Source organism: Gadus chalcogrammus, chromosome 3 (assembly GCF_026213295.1).
Source record: "Gadus chalcogrammus isolate NIFS_2021 chromosome 3, NIFS_Gcha_1.0, whole genome shotgun sequence".
NCBI lineage: Eukaryota > Metazoa > Chordata > Actinopteri > Gadiformes > Gadidae > Gadus > Gadus chalcogrammus.
Window position 1 is genome coordinate 3,777,456 of NC_079414.1, and position 20,358 is coordinate 3,797,813.

The window sequence follows — 20,358 nt, forward strand, 5'->3', positions numbered from 1 at the left end:
CTCAGCTCCAGCCAACCAAACCGTTACCGTGGTCTTGTCCCTCTAACTGCCTAATCAAAACTAACTAACTCACCCCCTAGTCTTCAGGCGTTTTTGCGGTGGGTATTTACGCACTGAAACCCGCAAGCCCGGTGGAGCAAGCAGTAAATGCCGACCCCACCAGCAGCTTGGGACGTGCTCCCGAGACAACTGCTCCAGCCACATTTAACACCACACTACAAAAGCCCCCAGCAATCTTCCAAGGGAAGTTGCTCTTCACCTATCAGGGACAAAACAACGGCAACTCTAATGATCACACATAGGACAAAGCACAGAAAACACTCCCTTTAGCACAATTTCCTCCTGTTACAGCCACTTAAATTAACCAATACAAAATGGATTGCTTACCCTCTAGTCCAAGTCTCCCGCGTCAACAGAATGTGAAGTCATTCACCAATCACTGAACTTAACAAGCTACAACCGCTCACTAACGTAAAACCTAACAGATCTTACCAACTACCCAAATACAAACCCCGGTCAACCGGAAATGGACGAGCCCCCACTTGTCACCGCCCGGCTCTTGACGGTGGCAAAGATGGGAGACCAGACTAAAGAGTGAAATTAGCTTACATTTATTCACAAACCAAGAGTATAAACAACCAAACATATATATAAATGTCAGTAATCAGTAGTGTAAGCATGTGTGTGAATGTGTGTCAAACAAATAGAAAAAAAGCAATGGCTGCATCAACAAGAGCCAGCCCAGATCTGCAGAAGGGTGAGCCTTAAATAGCACCACACCAGCCCAGGTGTCTCATCAGGAAGATGACCCTCCCACGACCTGGAACCTGCAAAGGGAGAGCAAAGCAGCAAAGAACACAGAGGCCCCTAGTGGAGTGGTGGGGTCGTCACACAAGTTCCCAATCGAAGGTCTGCTTGATTGAAGACTTGTATTTCTACTTTTCATGTATTTGCAATGAACTCGCTTAGCCTGTTGTTAAATTTTTGTTAGATTGTTAAAATAAAATATGGAAGATATAACTTCCCTATAATGTCGAATTTGTCCTTTAAAATTTTTGACTTTGCAGAGTTGGTTTTTTCATTGCACATGCCCTATTTCAATTAGCCCGACATCTAATGAAGAGTGTTGCGGATGGCACTTCAAAAGCTTGCAGTAACATTAGGCTATTCGTTTATTTTTAATTCTTACTCACAATTATTTTAGTATTAATGTATTAATGTAGCTATACTTGGAGCTAGCAAAATATACATGTTAAAAATATATATAAATTGTGGGTGTGTTCATACGCCAGTAGTTTCTGCCCCACCGAAATTAAGGGGAACCGCATGCTACTGTTCGGGAGAGAAGTAGAGCTGCTGCCTGCCACCTGGATGGGTTTACGGCTGGTAGTGACAGAGTTCACTGCTGCCATGTTCTTGATGCTCTGCCAAGCTGCACGGAGGTTCCCCTTTTCAAAGGTCTGCTCCACCTTGTTTTTATACTTCAGCTTGGCAATTTTTATGGCCCGCTTGACCTGGGACTGAACCGTAGCATTTATCCAGTTTTTATCAAGACGGGTGGTGCAGTTGACATACTGGGAGAACCCTTTAAATGATTTGTCTATTGAACAATGGTTGAAGTCACCCATGATAAATTTGGGGGCGTCTGGGGATATCAGTTCAAGTCTGTCAAGTGATAGCAGACTTAGAAGGGACGCAGGGAGACAGCCAGGAGTTCGATGTCAGAATTGCACCGTTCTTCCCTGACAACAAATGCACCAGCGTGCACCAGCGTGGGTTGATGTAAAGGCAGACACCACCGCCATGGTGTTTACCAGTCAGTCCAGGGTCTCGGCCTAACCTTATAGGAGACCCGAAACCATCTATGTGCAGGCTGTCACTGCTGTCATTCCCAGTCAGCCACGTTTCAGTAAAAGCAAGCATGGAATCAGTCCGATATTCGTACAGATGAAAAACGTTGGCTTGCAGTTCGTCAGTCTTGTTGCGCAATGAGAGCACGTTAGCAAGGATCACAGAGGGGAGTTTGTCAGTCTTGTTGCGCAATGAGCGCACGTTAGCAAGGATCACAGAGGGGAGTGCACAGTGTTTACTTTCTCCTCGCCTAAGTCTTGCTTTAATTCCACCTTTATTCCTCCCCCGTCTCGACACCTTCTTTCTATTGTTGTGCAGGGTGTCTGTCCGGTTGGGTGGATGTTTACGTTGTAACTCCTCCGGCAGCTTGTCTGTGACAGCAGCATGGTGTGAGTTGTATCGCAGCTTTAGTAAAAAGTCCCTGGAGTAAGTGATCCGCTGGTTGTCCGGAAGACTGAATCCATATGTTGTAGAGGGTAGATAATCCAATACGAGTAGTAGAAGTACGGAAATCCATAAAGTCCATGTGAAGTCCATGCTTTGGAACGCTGTGAACGCCAAGCTAGCTGGCTAATTAGCTTTAGCTCGTTAGTCTGGTGTGTGTGAGGTTGTGCCAACACCCACACAAGAAACCACAAAGTACTGGGCTAAACGGCAGCAGTTGGCCGTCAGTCAATACGCAATACGCGATACACTCTCACAACTCAACTCACGTAACACCAAAGAGACTACAGACAAGCAAACAAACAAAGCTACTCTGCACCGACCGGTCGACCGCACGAGCAGCGACTTAATATAATTTTCTATATCATAGAAAAGACTGAAGGCTTTGAGGCAGCAAAAATCTGGGGTTATATAGATCTGAGTGCAGCCCTAACCTTATGCTAACTATAACGACTATAACTTTTTTGATGCATGTAGATCTGGAAAAAGAGGTGGAGGGGTTGCTGCTATATTTAAAAATGTATTTCAGGGGAAACAGATGTTATTTGGTGATTTTCCATCGTTCGAATACCTTAGTGCTGTATTGAAATGCTCCCCCAGAGTTCTCCTATTAATTATTTACAGGCCACCCACATATTCTGCAAATTTTTTCGATGACTTCACAGAATTATTGTCTAGCATCTCCACAGAATTTGACTGTCTAGTTTTAACTGGTGACTTCAATTTTCATACTGATGATTTGAATGACAAGTGTGCAAAAAAACTTTTTACCATTTTTCACACATTTGAACTGTCTCAACATGTGAAAGAGGCTACTCATTGTAAGGGGCACACTCTAGACCTGGTTATCACAAAGGGCCTCAATGTTTCTGATCTCTCTGTGACTGATCCTTCCTTGTCTGACCACTTTTGTGTTTTCTTTAACATATCTTTTATTCCCGACATACAGACAAAATCAAACACTGTCAAAAAACGGTATATCAATGAAGATTCTAATGTACTTTTTAAAAGGGCCATCTCCTTGCTACCACCTCTAAACCCATGTTCTGCTGATGATCTTGTAGAAAACTTTAATTTGAAAATTTTGAAAGTCATAGATGTCATTGCACCTTATAAGGTTAAAACGATTTCTGGAAAGCAAAAGGCACCCTGGAGAAAAGCTGCTTCTGTAACAGCACAGAAAAAAGAATGCAGGAAGGTTGAACGCATCTGGCGTAAAACAAAACTTCATATTCACCATGATATCTATAAAGAGAGCCTCCGTGCCTACAATTTAGACTTAAAAAATGCTAGAGAAACATTTTTCTCCAATATCATTAAAACCAACACTAATAATGCAAAAACCCTTTTTGCAACTGTTGACAGACTGACCAACCCCCCAACAGAAATTCCACCTGATCTCCATTCCACGCAGAAATGCAATGAGTTTGCAGCTTTTTATATTGATAAAATTGAAGGTATCAGACGCGCCATCAATATCTCCACGTCAAACAAAAATGTTGGACTACCACCCTGTTCAGGCAAAAATTACGTGGCAAGGATGGCATGCTTTGATGTTATAGACTCTCAAAATCTTGTGGAAACTGTGACACAACTAAAGCCATCCACCTGTTGCCTTGATACTATACCTACCAACCTCTTTAAGAATGTTTTCGACTGCCTAGCAGTAGACATATTGCAGATAGTTAACAACTCTCTCCAGTCAGGCAAGTTCCCAAAAGCTTTGAAAACTGCAGTTATTAAACCCCTTTTAAAAAAGCGGTCATGCAAAATAACAATATTGACCATCATTGCTATGCTGATGACACGCAAATCTATGTATCGCTATCACCAAATGACTATCGGCCCATAGATCTGCTGTGCCAGTGCATTGAGCAAGTGAAGGAATGGATGTGCCGAAATTTCCTTCAACTAAATGAGGACAAAACAGAGATAATTGTATTTGGTTCTAAAAAGGAAAGGCTTAAAGTAACCCAACACCTTCACTCTCTGTCCCTGAAAACCTCAATCAAAGCCAGAAATCTAGGGGTTATCATGGATTCGGATTTACATTTTGACAGTCACATCAAATCAGTTACAAAATCGGCATATTATCACCTTAAAAATGTAGCAAGACTTAGAGGGCTCATGTCCACCGAAGACTTACAAAAACTTGTACATGCCTTTATCACTAGTAAGCTTGATTACTGCAATGGTCTCCTTACAGGTCTCCCAAAACAAACTCTGAGGAAGCTTCAGCTTGTTCAGAATGCTGCTGCTAGAGTTCTAACAAAGACCAAAAAATTTGATCATATTACACCAATTCTGAAATCGTTACATTGGCTTCCTGTAGGTCAGAGAATTGATTTTAAAATCATGTTGCTAATCTATAAATCCCTACATGGTTTAGGCCCAAAATATTTAACTGATATGCTTCCACTACATCAGCCTTCTAGACCACTAAGATCCTCTGAGACCAATCTGTTAATTATCCCCAGAGTAAACACAAAACATGGGAAAGCAGGATTTAGTTACTATGCAACAAATAGCTGGAATAAACTCCCAGAGGATTTAAGACTTGCCCCAACTCTGAGCACCTTTAAAACAAGACTGAAGACTTTTATGTTTGCTATAGCCTTCTGCTAAAATCTTAAATACATTGCACTTTCTAAAAAGCTTTTTAACTTTGCCTCTATTTTCTATTTTAATACTAAAATGCCTTTTTCTATTTTACCCATTTCTTTGCATATGTTTTTCTTTTACTTATCTATTATTTTATTTTATTGTATGACAATGCTTATATGTGAAGCACTTTGAGTCTGCCTTGTGTATGAAAAGTGCTATATAAATAAAGTTGCCTTGCCTTGCCTTGCCTAACAGTCCGAGAAGCCAAGCGCTTTCCTGCCGGAGCGCCCCGACTCTGTGGAGCAAAGCATGGCAGCAACAATCGTCTGAAGGTTAACACCACCTGGCTCTAACGTGGCCCGGGCAGACCAGTGGAGCTCCAGGCCTCAGGGGCTGACTTGCCTTTAGTCCAAGTGACTCTTCTTGTACAGATGTACAGAGGAACCATCAGATATGTGGTGGGGGAGTTATTCAGCCAACCAATCACATGACTCTCTGGCCACGCCTTGTGTGGACTGTGCTCTATTCCACCCGTGATGTAAACGCCGGCACTTCGGCTCAGAACTTAAATACTTTACATGCTTGTCCTCTCTCAAGCCTGATGGTTTTTAAATGCTTTTGTATTGTCTGAAAGTTCCCTCACTGATTTCAATTATGTCTTACACTCCAGGAAATATGAACTGGAGTAAATCAGGAGGTGTTAAGCCAAACCCTTGTCCTGGCATGGAAGAAGGGGAAGGGGAAAATAAAAAAAACAGTTTTCCGTTGATCTGTACATAGGCGTCGATTACGGGGGGGACGGGGGGGACATGTCCCCCCCACTTTTTAAAATACGACTTTTGCGACCGAAAAAAAAAAAAAATCTCCCCACATACTCAACCGAAATCGTTGAGTCTAAATCATGCGATAGGCGCGCACGAAGACATCCTCACAAGTCACAGCATGCACAACAGCTGGCTGTGAGTGGAGCAAATGAGGGGGCGGGATTCTGATCATCAGTATCTCTCATTCAGTGCCGCGCCGCGCGAGCACCTGTGGTTAGTCATTCCAGCAGGCCTACTACACTTGGCAGTTGGAAGGCAGCCTAATAGTTGTTTTACAGACGCTTTCCACACACTTCGCAGCAGCATTGAAGACGACAAGCGTCAAGAAAGTCGACTCCTCAAAAATGTACAAGGTAACTATTCCTAACAGTTAGTTTATAATGTTTCCTCAGAGCATAGGCTAGCTAGGCAAGACCACGTTGTAGCTAATTGTTTGCGGTTACAGTGTTAACTAATTTGGAGTGAGCGAAAGTGAATAATATTAGCTGCTATCAGTTTTAGGGCTGGCCCGAATTATTCGAATACTCGTTCGGAAAAATAGTATTCGAAGCTTGAATCAGTATTCGGAGCTTTGTTTATTTTTTTTCCACGTGAGGTAGGCCTACGTGACGTTACCAGAGCGAGGGAGGCAAACTATACGCGACACCAAGCAGAGAAGCGAGAGAGGTGGAGGAAGAATAGATATCTTGTTGTTTCCCTTTACTTTATAACACAACATTAGCGGGATCTCGGGAGGAAAAGTAATGCTTAGCGAAATGCTAACCTTAGCTTAGTTGTTTGTTGACTGATGACCAAAGACGGGTTAACTATTTTATGAATTGTAAAGAATCAGGAAAACAAGTATTTGAAATGGATTATGGATTATTTATTAATTATTCTGAACCACACTGAACTGTTTGATTAGCCTACTACATTATTACAACATTACCAAGAGTATTGTAATCCAAAATTAAGAATGTGGCAGCACTGAACTTGGGCCGTGTGTGTGTGTGTGTGTGTGTGTGTGTGTGTGTGTGTGTGTGTGTGTCTTTAGGTTGGAGAGTTAAAATTGGCCAAAAACATGCACCCGCCTCTCAGATGTGCCAATGAAAGCTGTCGCTATTTCCCTTTTGTCCAAGGCCTTCAGTGTATCCCTGTGGATATGGCAGACTGCAGTGCTGTTGAGCCTCAACTGGGTCATTGTTGTCCTCAGCCAATTCTTCAGCCGTCGCAGAGCACTGAAGCTCCTTTCTGCCTCACAGGATGAAACTGGGACCACGAGTAGCAGTCTCACCAGAGTCTCCACCTGTGAGAAGAGCCCTCTGACCTCTGGTGGCATGCCTCTGAGAATTTGGACAGCTTCTTTGCATGAAGTGTAGGTGTTATTTGCTTTAAACATGGCCAATTGAATTTGTAGTGCCTGTAGGTCCAGTTCTGGGTACAAGCTCACCACCATATTTTTGTTTCCGGTAATCAGCAGCTCCTCCAGCTTGACCAGATTTCCCAGGCTCACCTGATCAAAACGCTCATGAAGCTGGGTGGTCACCATGTCAATGGCACTGAAAAACTGGACCCGGAAATACTCCTCTGGTGTCGCAGGAGTATGATGCTTGGCAGGACCACCATGTTTCCTGGATGGCATTCGGACATGAGGTAACTGTATTTGCTGGAGATCCAAGTCTGCGGCAAAATCCACAGCTTTGTCATAGACGGCCTTGAACGCAGCATCGGCCCTCGAAGAGAGAAAGCCCTGCCTAACATATTCAACGGCTTTCAGCATTCCACTGATGGTCTTCCCTCTTGCCTGCAGACTTGAGTTCAGCCCCTCCAACCTTGTGATGACTTCTTGACCCAGGAGAAGGCCAAGAACGGTGTTTCCATTTTCCAGCTTCTGAAGAACACCATGTGCTCTAGAGGCAGTGTTGTCGTTGACCTTTGCAGCGGAGGCCATCTCCTCCAGCGCACTCAAGATGGCGTTGTACTGGCTGAGGACTGCTCTGATGGCTGGAGCACGCACAGTCCATCTGGTGGCACACAGAGGCTTGATGGAGGTGAAGGAGCCTGTGGTGGACATGGCAATGTCTTTGAAAGTGGTCTTGCATTTTCCAGACTGGGCAAGTAAGCATCCCAGCTCATGGATCCAATGCAGGGCATCCCTTATCACCGGTGTGGATTTGCACGTAGCCTGTGTGACAAGGTTTACACAGTGTGGGCCACAGTGGACAAAGTTGGCCAATGGTTGCTGTCTCCGGATCAGAGCTTGTGTCCCTGACAAGTGCCCCGACATGTTGGCTGCGCCATCGTAGGTCTGCCCACGAAGACCAGAGAACGGCATTTTTAGACGGAGCAGCACATCAGAGGCAATTCTAAAAAGGTGCTCACCGGTCGTTGAAGAGGCCTCGTACAGACCAACAAAGTCCTCCCTTGGCGCAAGGTCAGCATCCACATACCGGAGGCAAATTGAAATCTGTTCCGTGCCAGATATATCCTGTGTTCCGTCCATTATCAAGGAGTACTGCAGTACAGGTAAAGCATGGATGTTTTTAGCTATTTGCCTGATAATAGCGTTGCTCATTAACTGCAGTATCTCATTCTGACACTCAGGACTTGTGTAGGCATGGTTTCTCAGCAACCAGCTTGCCAGTTTTGGGTCACTCTCAGCCTTCTCCTCCAGATGCTGCTTGAAGTTTCCCTCATCATTGTCATGGCCTCTGAGAGCTAATCCCTGTCTAGCAAGGTACCTCAGTGAACTCAAAATCTTTACCAGTGCTGACCTGGCTGCTTCTTGTGATTTTTCTGAGATGCTGCAAAGTTGCATCCTGACAGAGTTGTGTGTATGTGTGTGTTTGTTTACAGCAACAATGTGTGCCTTACTGTTGGTGTGCTTGTCGAACGCCCCCCTACCCTTCTTCCAGTTCCTGAACCCCAAGGAAATGAAGGTTTGTTCTGTATTTCTGGCCATTGTTGGAATATTATGTTTAAAGGCCTTTACACAGTAGAAACACAAAACTCCTTTAATTTCAGAACTGTAATGTAGCCAGGGGTAGTCTTTGAACCTGCTCTCCTGGAATCGGAGAGTGCGGTTGGGCAGAGTTTGTGGCTCAATTAGCTGTGCATCTGGTTGGTATGGGGAAACTAAAATATCCTCAGGGGTATTGAGCTCTTCCTCTGTTTGGGAAGGGTTATCCTGTTGTCCCTCCTGCTGAGGCACCTCCTCCTGTAATGTAGTCAGTGACATGGATGATAATTTGGTAGTATTTCTTTAAATAGTTCCCTGAAATGTTTTATTTATGTTTTTTGTTCATAATTGCACTTAATATTTGTTGTAGTTATAGCCCTGCCGACTTCACTATAATTGTCTGTAGTGTATGTTTTAAATTGTGCAATAGCATTTTTTTTTTTTTAGAAACCTCACCTGCTGCACCTCTACATTCTCAACCCCCTGTTCCTGAGCTTCTTTGTTCAGTTCTGTTCCACTCAGTTCCGGTTCCTTATGAAAATGTTAAACTTTGTTAGTAATGTTTCATGTTATAGTTTCTGAATGTTCAAGTTTTCCTTATGTGACCCTCACCTCCACAGCTCCCGGTCCCTGCACTTCTTTGTTTTGTTCTGTTGCACTTGGTTCCTTTTCCTGATGACAGATGGTTCATAAATAAAACAAACATTTATTGGCACTTGTGTTTGGTTTTTATTTAACGTTTTAGCATAGATTTGGGGTAAATCGTACTTGTTTTTTGCATAGTTTTAGGGTATATTCTGTTTTTTCTTATGAATAGTATGGATAATCATATAGGGACATCTAGTGGTAAATCTGCAGATTTCAAACGTGTGAAAAACGCAATTTGGTATCTAGTCGTTTGATTTGTCGACTGTCAGCCACTGTAGAAACATGGCGTTGTAAAATGACATGAGTCTGCATTCCCATGGTGGCGCATGCAGATCGAACATTGTGAAATGAGAGAACGTGAACTTGGAAGGCTAGCTTTTATGACTTCTAGTACTTGCGAAGGCTAACGCAATATTGTGGAATTAACTTGAGATATATATTTAACAGGAACACTAGAAACAATCGCTACTGTACAAAAGGTATTCCACGTGACTCAACCAATAAAAGTGGAAGACAAATTTGTAGTAGGCAAAGCATAGACTAGCTAAAGCCGGTATGTAGCTAACTGCAGTGTAACTGCTAGCTGACCGTTAACGTTAGCAGTAGATGAGAACTAGCAGTTAACCGAGTTAATATCAAACATCGTAAAACAAGTTGATTTGTAGATTTCTCTAAACTTACAGCGCATTTTTGCTTGCTGAAAAAGGATCGTATATTGCTTCCCGCTTTTCTCTTAGACATTATGGATCCACTTGAATAGCCTTATAATAGCGAATTTTTGTTGTTTTTATATCATCGCGAGGGGGAGAGGGCAGGCTGCTACGTGGGCTGTCTGTACACACAGCGATTGTGATCATCTGATTCTGGTTGGTGCTCAAGATATAGATTGCAGCTAGTAGCAGCTACACACGGTTCGATTGCTATGCCAATGTGGTTAGAGTTGTTTTGTCTGATTGAGATATTTGACGTTGGACTTGGAGCCAGTGGTAGGCCTATCCTGACATAAATATCGTATAACCTGCTGTGTGATTATCTAAACTCTAGGGGATTTTATTTGCGGGCAATTTGCTCATGATGTAACGAGTGAAGTGTGAATTGGTCCTTCGCGAGTGTTTACTGGTGGTCAGGATTTGGCAGATCATGCAATTCTCCTCTGGGTGCTTGTTTTTTTCATTTTTTAATGCAGCATAACATTATGCTACCAGCAACCCTTGCTCTTCTTCAAAAGGCTGATGCTCAGTAGTACCTCGTTTCATTTCGTAGCCTACCCCCTTTACAGTCTGCAATTGATTGTCTGGTAAACTTTGTTGATGTCAAGATAAGTGTTAAATTGCCAACACTTTTCTTTGTCCTGTGTGTATTAGTATTACATATCCCGAGCGCCAATACCCTGGTGTTTCCAACGTCGTTTTGCAAAACAAGCCAAAACACAAACTGGTTTTTCAACACCTGACAATACACTGCAGAGCATATTTTAATGCAGCGTTGAATGGATGAATAGCTTACATAAGGGTACCCACCACTTTTCAAACCACACTCAAGCTTATGGTTATTGTCCCCACCACTTCTAAAAACAAACTGACGCCCTTGGATCTGTACCCTGTACTACGAACTTCAATTAGTGGGTTAGTGTCGGAGATTAATCGAGATTTAAAACACTTAGACTAATTCAAGAGAGAGAGAGAGTAAAATAAAACGAGGGGTCCGGAGCAAGAATTGACAAAAGACTTTATCATGCAGAAAAACAACAACGATAACAGCCGAGTAGGTCTTAAGAGTCACTGCCTTGCCAACAGATTTGAGCCTCTTCTTAAACACACAAGAGCACAGTCCTCAGCAGTTTCTTGTTTTTCTAGGTGTCCACACATAATAAAACACAAATACTTCTAAACAGATGGTCACCGAGATAGTCTAGGACCCAGGAAGTGGAGTCAGCATGCATTGTCTCAGTAGACAACTGCTCCTGGGGGGTTGCGCCCCAACCCCTGCTCTGACCCAAGACTCCCAGGCCTCGTGACCAGCCCTGGATCAAAATCCAAGACGCTTTACATGTTTTCTACCATTAGATATACAGGCCTAATTTTAATCATAGTTTACCATAGAATATAATCATTCATTTCTACCACACATCCCCCCTTGATGGGGCCAATAAGGTTCCAACAAATTACTTGGATTATTGCTAAGCCTATATGCTACTAAGCCCTTGCCAAATTGACACCACATCTGGTCATCGGTAAAAACCTCAGAGCTTTGACAGGGATTTCAACCTGATTTTAGGCCAAAAAGATTTACCAAATGCAGTGTATTATTAACACTCTAATCCCTACAAGTTGTTTCATATGTAATCATAAAACCTTTCTAATCATAATAACACAATATTCTATATTCATCATGCAACTATATCAAATGTGTATCTAGAATACCTACATAATAATCATAAACAGCATAATAATCAATAATCATTCAGCATGCATTGAAAATTGGCGTTTCAAAAATATGTGACACCATATTATACATTAAAAATTGACATAACATACATTCAATAATGTAAAACATAATAAAAATTAAAAACTAAGATTGTCAACAAGCTTGCATGGATTTGAATAGCTCTGATTATCGTCATATACCGGTATACTATATAACGTGGGGGGTTTGGGCATCGTGGTTGTTGCTTCTGTTTGCAGTAGGGATGTGTCGGTCGCGACTGATTCGTTACAACGAACGAATCCCGAACGTGAACGACAAGAACTGGTTCCCCAAAACAAGAAGAACTGGTTCTTTGATTCTTTTTTTTTAACCAAACATATGGTCACGTAAATAAAATATACAAACGAACAGAGCTCCGTCTCCCCGCGACTTATATTGATTGAGTCTACAACTTCCTCAAAGATTCAGCCAATGAGAGGTAGCAATGGTGTTGGAATGGCACCTGGGTAAACCAATGACAAGGCGGTACCGTCGAATATGCGCGCTTTCTCTCTCTGACGTATCTTGGGTCATACCATTCGACTCATATATCCCCCTACATTTTTTCGAAAATAGACTTGACCTCCATCTGTTTATTGGATAAACGCATTTCCCAATCCCAGGAGTCTTTGCTCCATTCTATGTCAATTTAAGAACAAACAAAGAAATTAAACTGCAGTTCGTATTTTTTATTTATGACCATGCAAGTTCTGTAATGCCTGAACAATGAAGAATTAAATGTAAAGTAAAATAAAATTATAAATGTAAAACCATGAATGAAATATAGAGAGTAAGCAAGTGGTATAAATATTGGTGGGACGTTCAACATACTATATAGCAGGCATCTCCAAACGGCGGAATGCGGTCTTGATGGTCCTATCCGGACTCACGACCAATTAAAAAAAGATGTAATCTGACGTGACGAACGAATCAAATTAACGAATCGTTATAGTGAACTGAACTGAAATAACTAGTTCCCGGAAAAGAATCATTTTGCCCATCCCTAGTTTGCAGCCACCAGCCCTGAAACCCATTAGTCCAATGTCCATTTGTTCACACTGTCTGAAATGGTTGTGGTTCACATGGAGGGGTCTGATTCTCACATTCCGGTCTCCTCTCTAGTTTCACTCCAATCTATCTCCCCATAGAGCATCCTCTCCCAGTCACCCGACTCCTCTATGCCAGACACCATTTCATTGAATTAAATTGGATATGTAATTCACACTGATCTTTCCTATGCACATGTTCATGATTCTGGCGGAAGGTTAATGCACATAACGGTTGGTTATCCGACATTACAGTAAACACAAATTCATTAACTTGGTCTCGCGGTGGTATCTGAGCATATAAGACTATTTTCCCTTTCTTGTTGACTATTCCTGAATGATTTTGGGCCGGATTATCCTGTGTTCCTCTCTGGCTTTCTTCAGTAGGCCTACCACCCCCTAATTCCTGGCCCTTCCAGGTTTGTGTTGTCCCCGTGGTTTCATCCTTCCTCGGGGTCTGTGCTTGTGCCAGCGAAATCTGGCACAACCCGTAAAGGATCAGAAACAGGCTCCCCGTTTTCAGCATCATCATGCTGCTGTATCTCTTGGCTCGACTGGATCTGGTCCTGGGGCAGCTGGTCAGCCCCACGTGTGTCTGCGTCTGGCTCCTCCTCCTCACGGTCGTCTCTGGCTTTGGGTTGAGCAGCTTTAGTGCAGTGGTTGAGATGATACCACGTGGCACTTCCTTCCACTTGGATGGCTGTTGGTGTTGCGCTGGTGACTTTGTATGGCCCTTCTCGCCTAGGCTCGTGGTCACCCGGCTCCGACCCCCTTGGTGGCTCCTTCTCCAACTCTGGAACTCTGCCTTTCTCTTGTTGAAAAATAAGCCTGTGTATGCCAGTTAGTTGTCCCATATAACGTCTTAATTCAGTTTCCAATTGTTCTAATGGAGGTCCTTTATGAGGCCCTCGAATGACAGGTGAAGGCATGGGTCGACCCGTAAACATTTCATGCGGGGTTAGATGCGTCGTTCTGTTAGTTTTCATGCGATAACTCATTAGTGTCAGTCGTAGTGCATTAGTCCTTTAATTTAGTACTCTAATTTAATTTTGTTAATCTTTGTCTTAAGCGTCCGATTCCTCTCTCCACCATACCTTGTGGTTTGAGGAATGTAGACACAGCCTAATCTTTGTTTGACATGCCGATGTTAAATCACTTGTTTGATTGTTTTCTGAAAAAACGCTGCTCTGTCGCCTGAGCTAATTTGTGACGGAATTCCAAACCTTGGCATGACTTCTCTAGTCAGAACCTTGATTACCGTAGCCGCACTTTGGTCTTCTGATGGGACTGCTTCTACCCATCTGTTGAACACTGTTTTTTCCAAATATTTCACACTCATTTAGTTGGATGTCAATCATTGTTTGCAAGTATGGTGAAGAAAAACCTTGTTTTCAAAATTTTTCCAAATTGTCCTCAATACCTCCCCCCTTTCGCAATGGTCAAAAACATGCGCATTAAATGATAAGCAAATCTAATAACGCCGTTGGTGCACCCAACGTCGAAAGTCTAACCTTAAGCATCAGCAAACTGAAACCAATCTTTTGGGAAGGGAAATCGAAACCATTATGTCCAACTCCTAAACCCAATATGGGTGGGTTTACCATCAGCCGCCCGAAACCACGCTGTTCCAAAGTCATGCACTAAACCGAAAAAACTTACATGCGTTAGTGGCCTTCTATGCCACAAAGGTAAAATAAAATGAAATAAAACGCGACATGCCCCGTTTCAAAACGACCTCTGCTGCCAGAGCTGACATATCTGACTCCTGTTCCCCCTCCACCTTTCATCAGCCGGCTTTTCCTATGATGGTTGCAGTCCGTCACTCCATGATCAAGTGAGCCAGTGCTCACAGTGACTCTGCCAAGTAATCGTGACTGTGCCTGAATTAGGTTGTCCCGGGCTTCAAGGTGGGATCTTACCCGTCGTTGGCTAACCAGCCTTCCATACTGGCTTATTGCAGGATGCCGTACCTGGGATACGATCAATCCCCACCTATATGGTGGTATAGATCGCAAAGTGGAGGGATGGAGACAGAGTCTTCAGCCGCATCTGCCTTATGCAGCCATATGTGTGCGTCATGAATGCACATCAGGGCGACTATAAAACAAAATATAATTTATCAGTTAAAATTATTAAAGTGTTGCAGCAGTATTAGTGGCATTTGAAGGTAAACCCACTACTTCCGAATCCAATTTGACAACATAGCATGTATGACTCCTTCCCAGCAGATGTGGCGTCAATCCACCTACTGTCCTTTACTAGGGAGATGTGAAAGAAAACAAAAATCACAATATTAAAACTTGCATTTTCAATATTGGGCGACTCACTTTTGTCTTAACCGTTAAAAATCACAATTCTTTTCATAATCCTACCCGATTGCCCTTCACTATCTATTTAAATTGGACGACCTAATTAAACCTTTTATTCTACCTATTGCTTGCATTTAGTGTTTTCCATATTTTGATTCACTACTATACCAAACCCAAATCCTCTATGTTGATCTTAACTAGTTTATTCAACACTGAATTGATACATTGTTTCTATTTACTAATTAACCATATTGTTTTATCTGAAGTGTGCTTGGGTATCCCCTTGTGTACTCAGTCACTTGGAGTAGGAGAGGATTCTCCCCTACCTCGGCAGCCCTGACACACACATGAGAACAGGCTCACACACACCCTTTTTTATTTTATTTTACTTATTTATTTTAAATGACATTTGTCATTGTGGATAACCTAAATTAGAAATTTGGATAACGTTTTATCATACTTATTTGGTCTAATTTTTAAGTATTGCCGATTGTTTTTTCTAAATTATAAGATCACTTTTAATAAATTGTCTATTACTTATCATAATCTTGAAGGAAATATTTTATTTGTGTTGTCATCTTGGCACCTAGACCTCGTCAGGTCCAAGCACCAAAATAACATCCACCTATCCACGCAGAATCCATGGGTTGGGTCCGCTCCTCGTTTGATGAGTCACTTTACCCTGGCGCCATTGAACCCATTGACTCCTGTGGAGTGTGGTGTGCAGACAATTTTTAACGCTAATTGCTCATGTTTGAGTCTAAATAATTATTCCTAAATCCTGTAATCACCATTTAACTTGCTCAGGGACACATCAACACTCAGCTAGGAGAGATGGGGATCGAACCAGCAACCCTTCGGTTACTAGACAACTGCTCTACCTCCTGAGCTAAACGACCCCAGCCACCTCTCCGCTGATTTATTACCTCCGGCTCGGTCCTCATCCACCCTTTTTGCTTTCTATACATTCCTCTCCCTTCTCCAAACACCTTCTCTCTCCGATCCAACCCGTTGTCTCACCAGTGCTCTGTGTACAAAGATGTAATGATATATACCATATGGTGTTCCGACGCGTTGGAGAGTCTCCAAGAACCACAGAATCACCCATCCCAGTGGTGGTTCTACGTTTTTTCTAAAACAGTGGACAAGGGTTACATTCAGGAACCAATTACAGAGTACATCCAAACGCACAAATAATCTATTAAACACAATGCAAATTCAATCTCTTTCTCTCTGTTGGACACACTCCAAAACTAGATTATTAATCTTAAAAGGCCATCGAAAGATATGAATGTCCCCAAAGAAAATTCTAACCGGAAAGCCTTCTCCAATCTCATCGCCAAATCTCGTTGCCAATCCACACACTCTTCCTCTTCTCTGTCTCACTCTTCACAAATCACTTCATCTGACCCCTCTAACTCAACTCAATGTAACTCTTTCTCACTCACTCACTCACTCACTCACTCACTCACTCACTCACTCACTCACTCACTCACTCACTCATTCACTCACTCATTCGCTCACATATACAACTTAAAATAAGAATGGAGCTATACCTATGACTTGGAGCTGTCATAGGTATTAACTGCGTGTGTTCCGATAATCCTAAAGTTTTGGTGAATTTTCCTGCCATGGGGAGGTGAGAGGCATAATTTGGACCTACGCAAGTGTTAGTGGCTCCAGTGTGGGCCATCATTGGCATGCCTCTATAATTTATCAGAACCTGCAGCATTGGTTCCTCATCAGCTTGTTTTGTGATTGCTACAAGCTGACCCTCCCCCTGTGGATTCTCTGGGCACCCCTAGTATCCCTGTCCCATAAAGGGACCTGCCTGGTAGCTACCTCCTTGTTCCTGTCTTCCCTGATAGCTGTTACCCTGTCCTTGCTGTGGTGGATAGGGGTTAGCCAAACAATTCCTCCTAATATGTCCTTCCATGTTGCACCCATAACATATTAAAGGACCTCTGCGTTGTCCTTGGGATCCTTGTTGTTGATTGTTTATATACTGACCTTTGGGCCCCTTATTCTGATTCTGCCTATTCCCATTTGTTGGGTTCCCAGTATTATGTAGGTGTATCTGAATGGTGTATATGAATGGTGGAGTGGGTGACCATTGGCTCTGAGGCTGTTGTACTGGGGTAGAGAATGCCTGTTGAGGAGGTTGGGTTTGTGGTGCGCCCTGCTGGACGGCTTGCAATATTGTATTAACAGACTCGGAAACAACCGCCTGTTTTTTCTTCTCCTTTTCTCTTTTTGTGAGTTCTTCCAACTGAAGCTGAGATAGCTTACTCTGCACCTCTTTGCTTTGTTCCTGTATTTTGTGTTCATTTTGCCGATATTTGTCCACTGCATGAACCACATGATCGCAGAATTCTCTATGAGTTTTATTTGTAACCAGTCCAACCACATCATCCAGCTTAACTTTGATTGGGCTAGGTAGAATCTCTATCACAGAGTTTCTGAACATGACCGAAAACACAGGATGGATCTCAGGATCCTCATTCGTCTCCAAGCGCCATCTGTCCAATTGGGCCTGGAGGTAGGATGCAGGATTCTCTGTGTCATTGATGGGGAGGCCTCTCATGTTTTTATGATCGATATGGGTAGGGAACTCCCTTCTGAGTGTGGTCCACATCGCCACTCTGTAGTAATCAAGTGTAGTCCCATCATGCATTCCGTCCATTATATCCAACCCTCCATTCCTCAGTACAGACTCCATTTTAGATAACCCCAATACTCTTGCCAACAGAGCTTTCAGGTCCCCCACTGCCTTTAGCTTTCCCACTGTGAGTTCCTCAAATGTTCGAATCCATTTAGACGCCCCGTTATGAATGTTAGGGAGTTTAGAAATAACTCCCTCCAAGTCCTGTGAACCCCACGGTTGATAGTGGACATGTTGTCCTTTGACTAGAATAGGATAATTACCTGGGAGGGTGTCGGGTGCCTTTCTTCCCCTTCGTGCTCTCCTTAGTTTCCCCCGTGACTGGAGTACTAGGGGGCTTTGTATTGATGTACTGCAGCCAGACACCTCTGTGCCTGGGTCCCCACTGACCCTCCCTTGTGTGTTACATTTATTATCTCCTTCATCTAGTGTGACTTCCCCTTTAAATTCCACGTTGTCTGTTATCAGTGGATGCATGTTAGTTGGTTTGTACGGCGGTGGCTCAAGCTTCAGAGGCAAAGGTTGAGCCTCTTCTGCCTTTGTGATTATTTTTCTGGCCACTCGTTGTAATGCGCGCCACCTCTCTCCCTCCATTTCAAACAAAGCTAGCACTAACCTTTCCCTGTCTCTCATCTCTAAGGCCTTTTTCCCACTTCTGTTAGGTTTGTAGTTCCTTATTACTACCTCCATGTCCCTACACATTATTGGATCAAAAGTCCCTCCCATGGGCCATATCGTGCTTGTTTTAGCTGTTCCTTTCTCCCATTTCTCAGAGATCCTTGTTATCTCATCCCTGAGCAATGGATTGTTTTTGCTCAAAATCTCTACCGCTGTTGGTGCCATTTTAAATTATTACTATTAATTATTATTAATTGATTTGAGTTTATCCTACTAGTTAGTTTAAATACTTTATTATCTCTAAGCTACAAATGTGAACTCTTCCCAAGCGCTCGTCTCCCTCCCGAAGTTTGGAATGTGGCCCCAACCCTTCACTGTTATTTTTAACCCTGGCCTGCAGGCTCCTGCTCGTACCCTGTGAGATTGCTCGTGCACGTGCAGTTAGAGTCAGCGCGGGGATGTTTAAGTCAAAGAAGACTTACACATTTATTCAATACTTCAACAAATTAACTATTCTCTATCCGTCTAATTTATTTATGATTATCAACTACTTCAAACAAATTAACTATTCTCTGTCCGCCTAATTTATTTATGACAGAATCAACAAAAAATAAACCGGGTCGTAAAAATCTCCGAGGTAACTTAATCCTAACACGACTTAAATACAGACAATAAGCCGATTCATACAATTTCTTTATATTATATTGAAAAATGTCCGAATTGTTTGTAATTAATTACAAATAAAAGGTTGACCGAGCGTAGAAACTGGCCTTTTGGTTAAAATATGAACAGTCGGATGGATAATCAATCAACCAGAATTTCAAACAAGAACCTATTGCCACACAGCACCAAGATCAGAGTTACAGACTGGCCCTTTCTTTAGATCCAACACTGCAGCGTGATTGGAAGATTAGCGGGTCAAAACTCATTCAAACGGAACGTCAAACGACAAGCCCATTCTTTTAAAATAATGGCTGAATACATAACCATTCGAACAGATTAAGAACAAACAAGAAACTTCTCAAAACACCAAGATCAGGATTAGCTAATCACCTGAAGCGGTATCCCAACCAAGAGACTTATCTATTCAAAAAGTGCGAGAAGCCTGTTTTCTCAAAATAGCAAGATCGGAATCAGAAATTCACCTGGTGTAGGATCTGCAGGTCAACTGCACCAAGATGAGCATTTAAAATTCACTAGTCAGTATCCCAAGAAAGCTCCTCAAATAAAAACGACTGAATTAATTCCCAACTGACAACTCAACTCCAAATAGGATACTGTCAGAAAAGATCCTACAGGTCTGTTTCTTTCGACCTGCGGGCCTGCTGGCCCTGTCCTTGTTAGAACTTTCCACTAATTCGTTCCTCCACAAGACAGTCACAGGACTTACAGTAAGCTTATTTAACCAAAACACCAAAACACCAAATAACAACAACTCGTATCAAAATCGGGAGCCACAAAGCGTCTTGGTCATTTAGAACCACAGACGCGCGTATGGCCCATGTGCGCGCGCACGTCAATCTCTCCCGCGGAGCCCCCGTATCTCTCACTCGCTCATTTATCTATAATTTTAGTTTGTTTGATCAAAGAGACACTTTACCTGCTGCTGAGCGTTTCAGACGGGGCAAGAACAGATCAAACGACTCTATCCTATATATGGCAAGACAACTTACCGTTGAGCTCTGGTCGTATGATCCGTTCGAGTCCCGTCCTCTGGCCCGGCAGCTGGAGAGTCCCTATTTCATCCTGTTCGTGACGCCAATTATGTCAGAGATTAATCGAGATTTAAAACACTTAGACTAATTCAAGAGAGAGAGAGAGAGTAAAATAAAACGAGGGGTCCGGAGCAAGAATTGACAAAAGACTTTATCGTGCAGAAAAACAACAACGATAACAGCCGAGTAGGTCTTAAGAGTCACTGCCTTGCCAACAGATTCAAGCCTCTTCT

At 42.8% G+C, this 20,358-nt stretch overlaps 1 protein-coding gene across 1 annotated transcript; it reads right to left on the reverse strand.

Annotated features, from left to right (window-relative positions):
- Positions 1-11,056: 11,056 nt before the first annotated feature.
- On the reverse strand, positions 11,057-18,317 carry LOC130378202 (uncharacterized). The gene is made up of 2 exons (XM_056585091.1): positions 16,186-18,317; positions 11,057-15,079 (listed from the first exon to the last, which is right to left on the reverse strand). The coding sequence occupies exon 1, from the start codon at positions 18,267-18,269 to the stop codon at positions 16,932-16,934; it is 1,338 nt and encodes a 445-aa protein (XP_056441066.1). The 5' UTR covers positions 18,270-18,317; the 3' UTR covers positions 11,057-15,079; positions 16,186-16,931.
- Between the last annotated feature and the right edge of the window lie 2,041 nt (positions 18,318-20,358).

Bases quoted from the DNA above. Each gene is read 5' to 3' on its own strand.
- LOC130378202 (XM_056585091.1), bottom strand. From the start codon at position 18,269: ATGCATCCACTGATAACAGACAACGTGGAATTTAAAGGGGAAGTCACA.